General features: G+C 30.2%; 1 protein-coding gene across 2 annotated transcripts in view; it reads left to right on the top strand.

Annotated features, from left to right (window-relative positions):
* LOC139501078 (ER membrane protein complex subunit 1-like) overlaps positions 1 to 14,456 on the top strand; it is a 40,720-nt gene extending 26,264 nt beyond the window's left edge. For both annotated transcript variants that reach the window (XM_071290057.1, XM_071290056.1), the window contains exons 24-25: positions 12,107 to 12,255; positions 12,743 to 14,456. In XM_071290057.1, coding sequence (XP_071146158.1) covers positions 12,107 to 12,255; positions 12,743 to 12,903 — 310 coding nt within the window. In that variant the 3' untranslated portion in view covers positions 12,904 to 14,456. The remainder of the gene's footprint in view (positions 1 to 12,106; positions 12,256 to 12,742) is intronic.
* The last annotated feature ends 2,969 nt before the right edge of the window (positions 14,457 to 17,425 follow it).

Genomic DNA, 17,425 nt, shown 5'->3' with positions numbered 1-17,425 from the left:
ATGTAAGTCTATTTATAGATCCAAGACGACCAGTCATACCAACACAGGAAACAATGTAAGTCTATTTATAGATCCTAGACGACCAGTCATACCGACACAGGAAACAATGTAAGTCTATTTATAAATCCTAGACGACCAGTCATACCAACACAGGAAACAATGTAAGTCTATTTATAGATCCAAAACGACCAGTCATACCGACACAGGAAACAATGTTAGTCTATTTATAGATCCTAGACAACCAGTCATACTGACACAGGAAACAATGTAAGTCTATTTATAGATCCTAGACTACCAGTCATACCAACACAGGAAACAATGTAAGTCTATTTATAGATCCTAGATGACCAGTCATACCAACACAGGAAACAATGTAAGTCTATTTATAGATCCTAGACGACCAGTCATACCAACACAGGAAACAATGTAAGTCTATTTATAGATCCTATACGACTAGTCATACTAACACAGGAAACAATGTAAGTCTATTTATAGATCCCAGACGACCAGTCATACTAACACAGGAAACAATGTAAGTCTATTTATAGATCCAAGACGACCAGTCATACCGATTCAGGAAACAATGTAAGTCTATTTATAAATCCCAGACGACCAGTCATACTAACACAGGAAACAATGTAAGTCTATTTATAGATCCTAGACGACCAGTCATACCAACACAGGAAACAATGTAAGTCTATTTATAGATCCAAGACGACCAGTCATACCAACACAGGAAACAATGTAAGTTAATTAATATCCTCTTGTGATAAGTGTTGATTCAGATTGCAAATGTACACATGATGAGTTTGTAAAGTTTGATAAGAAGCAATATTTGGTTTTAATGTCTTTTGAGCACTGAGTTAAAATTGGTATAAACATAATTTTGTCTAGATGTTTTCATTGCTTTTTTGACATGGTTTTGGCTGATATTTGGCACATTTTTGTATAATGATAATTTATGTACCAGACACAAGTTGGTTCCTTTTTCCTTTTTCCTTTTTCGATATTCAAATTTTGAAAAATATTACAAGTCCAAACTGAATTTTTTTTTCCTTCAAATTTTTTTTCCCTAAAATTTTTTTTCCTTCAAATTTTTTTCCTCAAATTTTTTTTTTTTCCTCAAAATTTTTTTTCCTCAAAATTTTTTTCCTCAATTTGTTTTTCCTCAAAATTTTTTTTCCTCAAATTTTTTTTTTCCTCGAAATATTTTTCCTCAAAAAAAATTTTTCTTCAAATTTTTTTTCATTTCCTTATTCGTTTTCTTTTTTCTTTTTCGATTATCATCCTTATTCGATTTCCATTTCCTTATTCGATTTTCATTTCCTTATTCGATTTTCATTTCCTTATTCAGTTTCTTCTTCCTTTTTCAATATTCATTTCCTTTTTCAGTTTCTAATTCCTTATTCGGTTTCTATTTCCTTATTGGATTTTCATTTCCTTATTCGATTTCCATTTCCTTATTCGATTTTCATTTCCTTATTCGGTTTCTTTTTCCTTTTTCAATATTATTTTCCTTTTCGGTTTCTATTTCCTTATTCGGTTTCTATTTCCTTATTCGGTTTCTATTTCCTAATTGGATTTTCGTTTCCTTATTCGATTTTCATTTCCTAATTTGGTTTCTTTTTCCTTTTTCAATATTCATTTCCTTATTCGGTTTCTATTTCCTTATTCAGTTTCTATTTCCTTATTGGATTTTCATTTCCTTATTCGATTTCCATTTCCTTATTCGATTTTCATTTTCATTTCCTTATTCGGTTTCTTTTTCCTTTTTCAATATTCATTTCCTTTTTCGGTTTCTATTTCCTTATTCGGTTTCTATTTCCTAATTGGATTTTCGTTTCCTTATTCGATTTCCATTTCCTTATTCGATTTTCATTTCCTAATTCGGTTTCTTTTTCCTTTTTCAATATTCATTCCCTTTTTCGGTTTCTATTTCCTTATTTGGTTTCTATTTCCTTATTGGATTTTCATTTCCTTATTCAATTTCCATTTCCTTATTCAGTTTCTTTTTCCTTATTCGGTTTCTTTTTCCTTTTTCAATATTCATTTCCTTTTTCGGTTTCTATTTCCTTATTCGGTTTCTATTTCCTTTTTCGATTTTCATTTCCTTATTCGGTTTCCATTTCCTTTTTCGATATTCAAATTTTGAAAAATATTACAAGTCCAAACTGAATTTTTTTTTTCCTTCAAAATTTTTTTTCCTAAAATTTTTTTTCCTCAAATATTTTTTTTCCTCAATTTTTTTTTCCTCAAATTTTTTTTTCCTCAAATTTTCTTTTTCCTCTAAATATTTTTCCTCAAAAAGTTTTTCTTCAAAATTTTTTTTCGTTTCCTTATTCGTTTTCTTTTTCCTTTTTCGATTATCATTCCTTATTCGGTTTCTTTTTCCTTATTCGATTTTCATTTCCTTATTCGGTTTTTATTTCCTTATTCAGTTTCTATTTCCTTATTGGATTTTCATTTCCTTATTCAGTTTCTTTTTCCTTTTTCAATATTCATTTCCTTTTTTCGGTTTCTATTGCCTTATTCGGTTTCTATTTCCTTGTTGGATTTTCATTTCCTTATTCGAATTTCATTTCCTTATTCGGTTTCTTTTTCCTTTTTCAATATTCATTTCCTTTTTCGGTTTCTATTTCCTGATTCGGTTTGTATTTCCTTATTGGATTTTCATTTCCTTATTCCATTTCCATTTCCTTATTCGATTTTCATTTCCTCATTCGGTTTCTTTTTCCTTTTCCAATATTCATTTCCTTTTTCAGTTTCTATTTCCTTATTAGATTTTCATTTCCTTATTCGGTTTCTTTTTCCTTTTTCAATATTCATTTCCTTTTTTCGGTTTCTATTTCCTTATTCGGTTTCTATTTCCTTATTGGATTTTCATTTCCTTATTCAATTTCAATTTCCTTATTCGAATTTCATTTCCTTATTTCCTTATTGGATTTTCATTTCCTTATTCCATTTCCATTTCCTTATTCGATTTTCATTTCCTTATTCGGTTTCTTTTTCCTTTTCCAATATTCATTTCCTTTTTCAGTTTCTATTTCCTTATTAGATTTTCATTTCCTTATTCGGTTTCTTTTTCCTTTTTCAATATTCATTTCCTTTTTTCGGTTTCTATTTCCTTATTAGATTTTCATTTCCTTATTCGGTTTCTTTTTCCTTTTTCAATATTCATTTCCTTTTTTCGGTTTCTATTTCCTTATTCGGTTTCTATTTCCTTATTGGATTTTCATTTCCTTATTCAATTTCAATTTCCTTATTCGAATTTCATTTCCTTATTTCCTTATTGGATTTTCATTTCCTTATTCCATTTCCATTTCCTTATTCGATTTTCATTTCCTTATTCGGTTTCTTTTTCCTTTTCCAATATTCATTTCCTTTTTCAGTTTCTATTTCCTTATTAGATTTTCATTTCCTTATTCGGTTTCTTTTTCCTTTTTCAATATTCATTTCCTTTTTTCGGTTTCTATTTCCTTATTCGGTTTCTATTTCCTTATTGGATTTTCATTTCCTTATTCAATTTCAATTTCCTTATTCGAATTTCATTTCCTTATTTCCTTATTGGATTTTCATTTCCTTATTCAATTTCCATTTCCTTATTCGAATTTCATTTCCTTATTTGGTTTCTTTTTCCTTTTTCAATATTCATTTCCTTTTTCGGTTTCTATTTCCTTATTCGGTTTCTATTTCCTTATTGGATTTTCATTTCCTTATTCGGTTTCTTTTTCCTTTTTCAATATTCATTTCCTTTTTTCGGTTTCTATTTCCTTATTCGGTTTCTATTTCCTTATTGGATTTTCATTTCCTTATTCAATTTCAATTTCCTTATTCGAATTTCATTTCCTTATTTCCTTATTGGATTTTCATTTCCTTATTCAATTTCCATTTCCTTATTCGAATTTCATTTCCTTATTTGGTTTCTTTTTCCTTTTTCAATATTCATTTCCTTTTTCGGTTTCTATTTCCTTATTCGGTTTCTATTTCCTTATTGGATTTTCATTTCCTTATTCGATTTCCATTTCCTTATTCGATTTTCATTTCCTCATTCGGTTTCTTTTTCTCTTTTCAATATTCATTTCATTTTTTAGTTTCTATTTCCTTATTTGGTTCCTATTTCCTTATTCGGTTTCTATTTGCTAATTCAATTTCTTTTTCCTTTTTCAATATTCATTTCCTTTTTATGTTTCTATTTCCTTTTTTGTGTTTCTATTTCCTTATTCGGTTTCTATTTCCTTATTGGATTTTCATTTTCTTATTCAATTTCCATTTCCTTAAATGGTTTGCTTTAATTTCCTTAATCGGTTTCTTTTTCCTTTTTCAATATTCATTTCCTTTTTCGGTGTCTATTTCCTTATTCGGTTTCTATTTCCTTATTGGATTTTCGTTTCCTTATATGATTTCCATTTCCTTATTCGATTTTCATTTCCTAATTCGATTTCTTTTTCCTTTTTCAATATTCATTTCCTTTTTCGGTTTCTATTTCCTTATTCGGTTTCTATTTCCTTATTCAGTTTCTATTTCCTTAAAGGATTTTCATTTCCTTATTCGATTTTCATTTCCTTATTCGGTTTCTTTTTCCTTTTCCAATATTCATTTCCTTTTTCGGTTTCTATTTCCTTTTTCGATTTTCATTTCCTTATTCAGTTTCCATTTCCTTTTTCGATATTCAAATTCAAAAAGTCCAAACTGATTTTTTTTTTCCTTCAAAATTTTTTTTCCTCAAAATTTGTTTTCCTCAAATTTTTTTTTTCCTCAAAATTTTTTTCCAAAATTTTTTTTTCCTCAAAATTTTTTTTCCTCAAAATATTTTTCCTCAAAAAGTTTTTTTCGTTTCCTTATTCGTTTTCTTTTTCCTTTTTCGATTATTTATAGTATAACGAATCGCCGTATTTGTATATCAAAAATAAGACAACGCGTGACCGAACGACGCATGGATTAAACGAGTGCGCAGCACGAGTTTAATCCATAGCGGCGTTCGGTCACAAGTTGTCTTATTTTTGATATTCAAATACGGTGATTAGTTATACTTTTTATTACATTGGCTAATGGCTTTTTTAAAAGAAATTAATGTTAGAAATGTAAAGAACAATATGTTTTTCCTACGCATTCACAATTTGTTTTGATCCGACGTTATCGACGTCTTGACAACGCCTATTATTGTATGACGTCAGAGAGTGAAATAACCATGTTTATTTCACATGTGAAATTGTCGGTTTTTATTTAACTGGGAAATCAATGTTATTCATTGCAACCAATGTAATAACATTCCTTATTCGGTTTCTTTTTCCTTATTCGATTTTCATTTCCTTATTCGGTAACTTTTTACTTATTTGGTTTCTATTTTCTTATTTGGTGTCTATTTCCTTATTCAATTTTCATTTCCTTATTCGGTTTCTATTTCCTAATTCAATTTTCATTTCCTTATTCGGTAACTTTTTCCTTATTCGATTTTCATTCCTTTTTTCGGTTTCTATTTCCTTATTGGGTTTTTATTTCATTGTTATAATATTAGATTTCCATTTCCTTATTGGGTTTCTATTTCTTTATTCAGTTTCTATTTCCTTATTAAATTTTCATTTCCTTATTACTCTTTATCGTTAAAAAAGGGTTCACCAATTCAGACAAAAATGAGATCTTTCTAGTATACAATGAAAAACGAACTGGAAAGTCTATATGAGACTTCAAAATGTTGTAACAGTGGCGGATCCAGAAGGGGGTTCCGGGGGCTAGAACCTCCCTTTTTCGGCCGATCAATGCATTTGAATAGGGACATATAGTTGGAACCCGCCCCCTTTTTAAAATGGCTGGATCTGTCCCTGTATAAGATGTGCATTTATAAGCTGTTTCGTAAGAACAAATGTCCCTACGTAACAATACATGATAGATTATGAAATGCCAGCGTATTCCCGATTTTGATATTACATGCCCCGTTTTTTACTCCTTTTACAGAAGCGACAAATGACCTCAGTAGCCAGGTCAATAATATTCTATATATAGATCGGAATTCCTTCTAGTTATTTAAAAGACTCTGATTAATATCGGTTAGGGAAATGTTTTCCGGAACTTTATATAAATAAAAAAGAATAGGATATAGATAGCAATTATCGTTACTAAGTGATGAAAACATCGGGTTATTCAATGAAATATGACTTATAGTGGAGGGGGCATTAAGTTTTTCCAGCTTTGTCTGTGTGTATGTGCGTACGTCAAGAAATTAGTTTCCGTTCTTGAGTTTGCCTCAACAAAATGTTAAGAAACTTATACACAATCCGTATTACAACAAAATACAGATCACATTTGAATTTTGGTGGCGTCATTTATACCATTCTAGGGTTATGCGCCTTAACAAATTAAAAAAAAATACTGATTTTTGTGTTTCCGTTTTCTTTCATAAGTTTGCCCGACATCAAAATCAAGACATATACACAATACATTTGCAGTAAAGAAACAGCGTCTTTATTGCTGTTCTGTTGACAAATACATTGAGATCTTTTAAACAGAGAAATCATTCTCGTTTCAATGAAAGTTGAAAGACAGTCCCTAGCACCGGTTTGAGCAGAATTGTTTGCTAAAGTCAATATCGTCACAGTTGTATGTGGCATAGAAGACACACATATGCGAGGCAATATGAACAATTTAATATGAACAGCTGGCAAAGGCTACTTGGCAAAATCTGTCATGGATTGTCCGACTATTTCAGCTATACATTAGTATAAAACGAGACACATTTAAAGTGAAATACAGGGTAAGTTACTATAGGTTGTATGTATATATATAATCCCTCAAAAATGAAGTTTTAGGTGGTATGTACATATGATCAACTAAGAGTGTTCCGTCCTGCCTGTCGGTTTGTCCATAGATCTGGGAAGTACTAGAACACTACATTATGTAGGTGGTCTTTTTACCGGGCACAGAAAAAAAATCCATCATACTTCTCATTTTTACCGCGCTGAAGTACGTCCATTATTCATTATTCATTATTCAAAATTCAATAATGAATAATGAACTAGTTCACTATTCAATGTTAAGTAATGAATGATGAAATAGTTTAGGTTTCATTATTCAAGTTGGAGCGGTGAATAGTGAAATAAAAATAACTGACACTGTAGCTAAATTCCGTATTTTTAAATTCGTCATTTTAGTGTTATCAAACGATCATTCAAATTATTATAAAAAAACACTCTGTAAATCTTTAATTTCATTTATTTATTTAGTTTCGGAGGATATAAACTTATGGCTTTTCTTAACTATTTAAAAAAAAAAATTCCATGTATGGACAACCTGAATACCAAAACATATATATATATATCAAAATTAAAATACTCTACGTTGTCCTTTTTTATTTTCTCTGGCCCTTTGCTATTCTTCATCCTCTGATTAAAGATATAACAAGTTGATTGTGCAGCAATGACCATTAGAGGGGTTACGGAGGACCTAAATGACAAAACACGCGTGAAAATTAAGGAATAGCCAATTTTGAATAATGAAATGGATATTTTGTATAATTGAATGGACTGCTTTTACCCTTCAGCCCGTATTTACAGATAAACTGTATACCTCATTCGAAAGCGTATTAAGAGAGGAACAAAAGGTATATAATCAATATATTTCGCAACGTTCATAACAAACGACATGGTGTGTACTCGATTATGCTTTCAAACAACCGTTGCAAGTAGTAACCGTTGCAACGAACGGTTTGTGATTAAGATTTATTTCCCTTGAAATTGCACAGACATAAACAAGCTAAAAATAAAATATTTTCATATTTTTTTCAAATAATCGCCTGTTATACAGATACAACAGTTTAAATTGAATAAGTTGGCAATTTTTTGGGGTAGGCTTTCAAAACCATGATAGAATAAGAGCTATTTTAACATATAAAATTGGCCTTATTGAAAATGTATATTATGATAAACATAAATACAAAACCTTTTTTAATACAAATGTGTAACAAGGACTGTGAAGATGTTTTAAATTCACAATTCTAATACAACAATTGGATGTTTTAATAGCCAGTCAAGGTCGTTAAAAACTTCTAGAAGTTGTATTACAACTGTGAAACAAGGCCTGTGAAGGTCTATTAAATTAACCAATTGTGAGTTTCATCTTCAACATAGTACAACATATGCGTACTGCATACGCGAAAGCTGAAACTATGCATTTTATTAGAAACAAATACATATTTAAGATAGAAATATTCAACCATATAGACCTGTAATAGCATGTCTATTAATCATATACCGCAGCAGTAATCAACAAACTTTTAACTACATTATGAGTATCAATTCTTCCCATTCTTTTTTTATTTAATTTAATATTGTAAGTTATTTAAAAATTGAAGTTCATTGTGTCTACTTTTCAAATATTTGCTGACCCCAGGGGTGACTGGGGAATAGAAATATGGCCACTTGGTCTTCTCTCGACCGGCAGTAAAATGCTTGCCAAAGTCGAGCTTCCGTTTGGCTGTGCGGGATGTATCAAGTATGTAGTCATGTCCGGTCAGAATGGGGAAGTTAAGTCTGATGCCTCGTGTTAAGAGAAAGTCATGCTCTTTGTACGTTAAGAACCCTTACAACAACTCTTTGAGAATTCGTAGGTTACCTGATGCAAGGCAAAATTCATGTACCTATCCAATATACCCTCATCTTCCTGTGGCAGTCAAAATTTCCCTGATCATCATCCCGGATGGCCTCAATTATTACGAGACCTACCTATTGTATTTATTGTTAAATTGTTCTCGTCCTGAATATTCATGAAATATTTGCCACTGAACGTTGAGAAACCAACAATCAATCAATCAATATATTTTCAGCATTTTCAAAATAAATCGTAATACACACGTATGCGATATTTTACCAATAAAAGTGGAAGGAAAGCTTCAATTAAAAGATCGCGATCGTTTATAAGATATTTAAAGAATACAATGTCAGTACAATTTAATTAATAATTATTGTAGTCTTTTTAATTCTATGAAGATTAATTATTTAGTCTGGGATGCATGATTTCGTTTATTATTTGTTTTTGGCTTTGAACTAGCTGTTAATAACTGGAAAAACTCTCAGATATGTACCAGGCCACGTACACTCTGTGTTTTAGCAAGGTGTATTTCTATTTGTATCTCATGATCTGAGTTAAGTCAGGCTTAAGTCTTTTTCAACTGATTTTTATAGTTCGCTCTTATGTTGTACTGTTACACCACTGTCAAAGTTACATGTTTAACGCCGCCACATTATGTATGTATATGTGCCTATCCCAAGTCAGGAAACTGTAAATTAATTCAGTGGTTCTCGTTTGTTGCTGTGTTACATATTTGTTTTTCGTTCATATTTTGTACATAAATTAGGCCGTCAGTTTTCTTGTTTGAAATTTGTTAGCACTTGACATTTCGGAGATTTTTAAAGCGGACTATGCGGGATGGGCTTTGTTCAATGTTGAAGGCCGCACGGTGATCTATTATAGTTGTTTATTTCTGTGTCATTTGGTCTCATGTGGAGAACACATTCAAAATTTGAATATCGAAAAAAGGAAATGGAAACCGAATAAGGAAATGAAAATCGAAAAAGGAAATAGAAACCGAAAAAGGAAATGAATATTGGAAAAGAAAAAAGAAACCGAATAAGGAAATGAAAATCGAATAGGAAATGAAAATCCAATAAGGAAATAGAAACTGAATAAGGAAATAGAAACCGAAAAAGGAAATGAATATTGAAAAAAGAAAAAGAAACCGAATAAGGAAATGAAAATCGAATAAGGAAATGGAAATCGAATAAGGAAACGAAAATCCAATAAGGAAATAGAAACCGAATAAGGAAATAGAAACCGAAAAAGGAAATAGAAACCGAAAAAGGAAATGAATATTGAAAAAGGAAAAAAAAACGAATAAGGAAATGAAAATCCAATAAGGAAATAGAAACCGAATAAGGAAATAGAAACCGAAAAAGGAAATGAATATTGAAAAAATAAAAATAAACCGAATAAGGAAGTACAAATCAAATAAGGAAATGGAAATCGAATAAGGCAACGAAAATCCAATAAGGAAATGAAAATCCAATAAGGAAATAGAAACCGAATAAGGAAATAGAAACCGAAAAAGGAAATGAATATTGAAAAAAGAAAAAGAAACCGAATAAGGAAATGAAAATCGAATAAGGAAATGGAAATCGAATAAGGAAACGAAAATCCAATAAGGAAATGAAAATCCAATAAGGAAATAGAAACCGAATAAGGAAATAGAAACCGAAAAAGGAAATAAATATTGAAAAAGGAAACAAAAAACGAATAAGGAAATGAAAATCGAATAAGGAAATGGAAATCGAATAAGGAAATGAAAATCCAATACGGAAATAGAAACCGAATAAGGAAATAGAAACCGAAAAAGGAAATGAATATGGAAAAAATAAAAATAAACCGAATAAGGAAGTACAAATCAAATAAGGAAATGGAAATTGAAAAAGGAAATGAAAATCCAATAAGGAAATAGAAACCGAAAAAGGAAATGAATATTGAAAAAGGAAAAAGAAACCGAATAAGGAAATGAAAATCGAATAAGGAAATGGAAATCGAATAAGGAAATGAAAATGAAAATCCAATAAGGAAATAGAAACCGAATAAGGAAATAGAAATCAAAAAAGGAGATGAATATTGAAAAAGGAAGAAGAAACCGAATAAGGAAATGAAAATCGAATAAGGAAATGGTATCGAATAAGGATGATAATCGAAAAAGGAAAACAAAAACGAATAAGGAAACGAAAAAAAAATCTGAAGAAAAACTCTTTGAGGAAAAATATTGTGAGGAAAAAAAATTTTGAGGAAAAAAAATTGAGGAATAAAAAAATTTGAGGAAAAAAAAAGTTTGAGGAAAAAAAAAATTTAAGGAAAAAAAAAAAAATTGAGGAAAAAAAAAATTTGAGGAAAAAAAATTTTGAGGAAAAAAAAATTTTGAGGAAAAAAAATTTTGAAGGAAAAAAAAAATTCAGTTTGGACTTGTAATATTTTTCAAAATTTGAATACCGAAAAAGGAAATGGAAACCGAATAAGGAAATGAAAATCCAATAAGGAAATAGAAACTGAATAAGGAAATAGAAACCGAATAAGGAAATGAATATTGAAAAAGGAAAAAGAAACCAAATTAGGAAATGAAAATCGAATAAGGAAATGGAAATCGAATAAGGAAACAAAAATCCAATTGGGAAATAGAAACCGAATAAGGAAATAGAAACCGAATAAGGAAATGAAAATCCAATAAGGAAATAGAAACTGAATAAGGAAATATAAACCGAATAAGGAAATGAATATTGAAAAAGGAAAAAGAAACCGAATTAGGAAATGAAAATCGAATAAGGAAATGGAAATCGAATAAGGAAACAAAAATCCAATTAGGAAAAAGAAACCGAATAAGGAAATAGAAACCGAATAAGGAAATAGAGACCAAAAAAGGAAATGAAAATCGAATAAGGAAATGGAAATCGAATAAGGAAATGAAAATTCAATAAGGAAATAGAAACCGAATAAGGAAATAGAAATCGAAAAAGGAAATGAATATTGAAAAAGGAAGAAGAAACCCAATAAGGAAATGAAAATCGAATAAGGAAATGGAAATCGAATAAGGATGATAATCAAAAAATGAAAAGGAAAACGAATAAGGAAACGAAAAAAAAATTTGAAGAAAAACTTTTTGAGGAAAAATATTGAGGAAAAAATTTTTGAGGGAAAAAAAATTGAGGAAAAAAAAATTTGAGGAAAAAAAATTTTGAGGAAAAAAAAATTTTGAGGAAAAAAAAAATTTGAGGAAAAAAAAATTTTAAGAAAAAAAAAATTCAGTTTGGACTTGTAATATTTTTCAAAATTTGAATATCGAAAAAGGAAAAAGGAAAAAGGAACCAACTTGTGTCTGGTAATTTATGTAATTGCAGATCAAGTTTCATTTTTGATCTGAGTTTGGTGGAATTAAAGTGTTTGGACTTCAAAATTTTATTATCTATTTTTATCAGACTTTAATTTATACAATGCCTTCAGATATTTTATAATTTTCATCAACATTTAATATATGAAAAAAATAAGTGGATTTAATTGAAACATGGTACATGTATATGTTATTTTTCAGGGAGGAAGGAATTATACCTTATATACCAGAACTGCCTGTATCAACAGAAGCTATAATTAACTATAACCAGAGTATATATAACATAGTAGGCATACATACATCACCAGCTGGCCTGGAGTCTACCTCTCTAGTATTAGCATATGGGTTAGGTAAGTCAAGATAACCAGAGTATATCTAAAATGGCCTACATTCATAACCCGTGGAATCTGGAATCTAACTTTAATTCAAGTATAAGCTATTGTTATGGTGATTAAAATTCAATTATCATAGAGGAATCTTTTTAACACAACTAAGCATTACTATGCAATATTCTAAGCTCTTAATCCTGAGTCTTTAATAAAGTAGTTGGGGAAAGAATTAAACAGAAACTATCAAAATCTATCATAAAAAGTTATTTTTTTCCAAATGGTTTAACTAATCAAAATCAAGCATTGCATTTTCTAACAAATTCATTATGTAATTGTATAGAGTCATGATATGTATTTACTGAAGAATTGCCTTTCTTCTATATATAAATATAAAAATAAAAATAAAAAATAGTAATTAATGGTCTAAAATTCACTTTTAGTCATTAAAAATAAATATTCAGATAAATAACTGTCTTATTTGCTGAATAATTTTTAATTTGTTTTTCAGATTTATTTTTTACAAGAGTGCAACCCTCAAAGATGTTTGATGTACTAAAAGAAGATTTTGACTTTTATTTGATATCATTAGTGATGCTGGCAATGATTTTAGTTACACTTATTACTCAGAAACTAGCAGCTCGAAAAGCTTTGAACAAAGCCTGGAAATGAAAAAAAATTGTATATAACATATAGTACAGTGAACAGATCTCTTCATTAATGTTAATGTTAGTGATGTTTTGATTGAAGAATATATAAACAGAAAACCATCTTATGACATGTATTATGCAAGCTAATTCCAACTTTATCAAAAGTTTTGGCACTTACTATTTAAAAACCAAAATAAAATAGTAATTATACACACTTTTCCCCCCAAATTTATTGAAATCATTTTTGAAATGTTATACCTATTTTCTGATCTTTTAGTGAACACATTGACAATTGAAACTCTTATTTTACAGTTTCTAAAGTCAATATTGAAATTCTAGGTTCTTCATTAATAAATTTCTTTAAAATTCCTGCATTTCCTCATGTCACAGTGCTGATTTTATTATATCACAGTAAGAGCTGATTGTCCAATGACCCTATTTACACCAACTACCACCAAGTAAACCATTGTAATCGATTCATTAAAAAACAACCCGAGCTAAGTCTATATACCAAAAAAAACTCATTTTAGACTGATGCAGGAAGTAGGATAGATACATGGAATTACATGTTGGAAAGCATTTAACCCATTATTTCATTTTACCTTTTGCGACTCGGACTGTGTTCTTAAAATGAGGGCATTTATTTACAAGAAAATTTAATAGTTGAATTGATATTACTGTTGTATGTTTTAGTGCAATACTTATTGATCTTTGGAATTAACTGTGCGATGCTATTATTTTCTTGTAAGTTATTAACTGTTTGTGTAGTTTGTATATTGAATGCTTTGTAAACCAATAATCTTCATGTCCATTCCAGCTGCAATTAATTATTATAGGGAAAAATTAAAAAAAATACATTATACTATTCTATTTTTCATCTATACATTTTGATGTGTGTAAATAACGTTCATGTTAGTGGTACATGTGTGTATATGGTAATTCTTATGTAATGTTCATTTTGAATTTTGTCAACACCACAAATATCATGACACTAATTCCACAATGGATGGTAAGAAAATGTGCATGCAAGCCAAAAGTAGAGTAAATGATTTAAAAATATAAACTGTAAATTCAGATATTATTGTGTGCATTCATTATTGCAATTTTGTCATTCAAGACTAAAATGCAATTTCAATTTTTGAGATATTGAGAAAAATACTGTTTTATTCATAAAAAAAATCAAAATGTGAGTTAAAATATTGCTATTGTAACCCTGTCACATTTTTCACAATAATAAAAACATTGCAATAATTACTGAATTTACAGTAGTTATCTTTCAAACTGATTCATTACCAGTAACCTCAATTTTTGATACCATCAATTTTGCAATTAATGCCCACAAATCAATTATGTCATCTCCTTAATTGTATGTTTGTATGTGTATGAACAGTTTTAGACATTGTACAACACATCCAATTCCTTACATATCCAGTCTTATTATGGAGCTGTTTTTTTGTATGTCATTTTGTATATTGAAATATGAAATGTATGAGTCATTCAGTGTAATTTTGATATTGTTTTGATGCTATGTCTACAGTATAAAATCTTTGAGTCATTAAATGATATGTCATTGTAGTTTTTTTATATTTTTATTTTCACACCATTCATGCCTTCATGTTTTTTTTTCAATATAGCTTTCTATTTCATCAGTCCTAATTCTCATAGAGGCTAGAGTATGCATCTTTATGGTAGCATGTGGGCCTCAAGTGCTGTAGGATGTGTGTTTGATCCTTGGGAGAGTCAAACCAAAGACTTGAAAACTGATGTTTGCTGCTTCTCCACCAAGCGAGAGGGTCTCATTGGGGGGTTCCGACTCGGATCCCGCTCACTGTTTTGTCGGATTCCCGTATCCCGCTTACACAATTTACGTAAGCAATTCTCATTTTTTTTGTCATTTCTCGGGTCCCGCTTGACCTCATTTCCCGTTTTCACGACACAATAACTTAAACGTGTCACGCTTACAAAAAATCGGCAATCCCGCAAGCAAGTGGCATTCGGAGTAAGAGCAAAGACTTGTCCTCTATGTGTCATAATCATGTTATATGGGTATTATGACATGTCCTATGTGGACTTGTAACCTTGTTAGCTAGCTACTTAAAAAAAAAACGGCTCAGCCTTTCAGTATTGTAGGGTTCATATTGATATAAAATTTAAAACATGTTTTCTTGCTGAATATACATTTACTTTGCCACTAGACTTTTCACTGCCAAACTTACCTTTTACAATACAAGTGCATACATTACAATAGTAAACTACACAGGACTTCATTTTAGAATTATTAAGTTTCAAGCATGACCTTGATAATAAACTCATCATAGATACCAGGATTAAATTTTGTATTTACGCCAGACACGTGTTTCGTCTACAAAAGACTCATCAGTGACACTTAAATCCAAAAAAGTAAACAGGTCAAATAAAGTACGAAGTTCAAGAGCATTGAGGACCACAAAATTCCTAAAAGTTTTGCCAAAAACAGCCAATGTAATCCCTTCCTTAGGTAGAAAAGCCATAGTATTTTAAAAATTCAAAAAGTTTTGTAAACAGTTAATTTATACATATGACCATATCAATGATAAAAGTAACCTACAGTTATGAATGAAAATGGGAAGGATTGTTAGCTCATCAAAATCCTTTTAATCCCACCATATAGTTTGATATTGTATACAATCTGCGGGTTGACCTATAGATCATGTAGATGTTTATTGAATATTTGTCGAGCCTGAAAGCTGGATATAGGGGTAGTAATCTGTCAGCGTCGGCAGGGGCTTTTACACTAACTTCTTATAAGGTTTATATTTCAGAAGGTGGAAACCTGGATGCTTCAAACTTTGTTTGTTGATGCCTTATGGTACCAAGATTCTGTCTGTCATGTGTTCATTACACTGGACCTTATTTTTATGGTTCAGTGACTACTTGAATAAAAAGTTATGATTTTTTTATTATTTTAATTTCGTTCTCATTATGAGTAATAGGATAACTATATTTGGTATGTGCATACCTTGCAAGGTCCTCATGCCCGTCAGACAGTTGTAACTTGACCTCAACCTCATTTCATGGATCAATGAACAAGGTTAAGTTTTGGTGCTAAAGTCCATCTCTCAGATACTATAAGCAAAGGTCTAGTACATTTAGTGTCTGGAAGGATTGTAAGGTGTACTGTTATTGAGTACATGTCCAACTAGGTTGGTCCTACTCCGTAAAACATTCAGTATGCCTCTGGAATATACAAATATTAACTATATATTAAATATATCTTTACAGCGGCTAAGAGGCACAACAATGCGTAACTGCGCATGCTCGAGATAATTCATTTCAAATAGTAAAATGAGCCCATACCCGACAGTATTGTCAAGAATTTCAATAACGGCCGGGAAACAGACTAATGTCCAACTGACAGGTGTCAACTTGACCACATTTTCATGGTTCAGTGTTTATGGTTAAGTTTTTGAGTTTTGGTCTTTTTTTCTAATACTATATATATATGCAATAGGTCAACTATATTTAGTGTATGGAAATATTTCATGATTTCATGATGTCTGTCAGTCTCACAGGTTTTATTTGACCTTGACCTACATATAATTTCATGATTCATTGCTCAGTGTTAAAATTTTTGTGTTTTAGTCTGATTTTCTTAAACTATAAGCAAACGGTCATCTGAATTTGTTGTATGGAAGGATTGCAAGCTGTATATGTCTGTCTCATAGCAGGTATCATCTGACCTTGACCTCATTTTGGTGGTTCATTTGTCAGGTTTTCTTGTTTAAGTTTGTTTCTTAGATACTATAAGCAATAGGTCAACTATATTTAATGCATAGATTGATTGTAAGGTGTACATGTCTACCTGGCATGGTTCATTGGTCAATGTTTAGTTTTCTCAATAAGTCTGTTTCTTGAATGATTTTAAGTTGTACACATGTATTTCTTGTTTGGTTTATCTAACCTTGACAATTTTTTGTGTGATAGTGGTAATAAAGCTCTTTATTTAGGACCATCAACATAATATCAATGGTTCGTAAAACTAGAGGCCTGTGTCCCTCACCTTTGTCTATGAGAATATTAAACAAAGGACGCAGATGGATTCATGACAAAATTGTGTTTTGGTGATGGTGATGTGTTTGTACATCTTACTTTACTGAACATTCTTGCTGCTTACAATTTTCTCTATCTATAATAAACTTGGCCCAGTAGCATGAGTAGTTTCAGTGGAAAATGTTAGTAAAAATCGACAAATTTTATGAAAATTGTTAAAAATTGACTATAAAGGACAATAACTCCTTGTGTTTTGGTGATGGTGATGTGTTTGTACACCTTACTTTACTGAACATTCTTGCTGCTTACAATTATCTCTATTTATAATGAACTTGGCCCAGTAGTTTCAGTGGAAAATGTTAGTAAAAATTTACAAATTTTATGAAAATTGTTAAAAATTCACTATAAAGGACAAAAACTCCTTAGGGGGCCCGGGTCAATTGACCATTTTGATCATGTTGGCTTATTTAAAGGTCTTACTTTGCTGTACATTATTGCTGTTTACAGTTTATCTC

The sequence above is a fragment of the Mytilus edulis genome, chromosome 13 (assembly GCF_963676685.1).
Source record: "Mytilus edulis chromosome 13, xbMytEdul2.2, whole genome shotgun sequence".
NCBI classification, from domain to species: domain Eukaryota; kingdom Metazoa; phylum Mollusca; class Bivalvia; order Mytilida; family Mytilidae; genus Mytilus; species Mytilus edulis.
The sequence above is the reverse complement of the archived record's forward strand: the minus strand, read 5'-3'. Positions and strand labels throughout refer to the sequence as shown.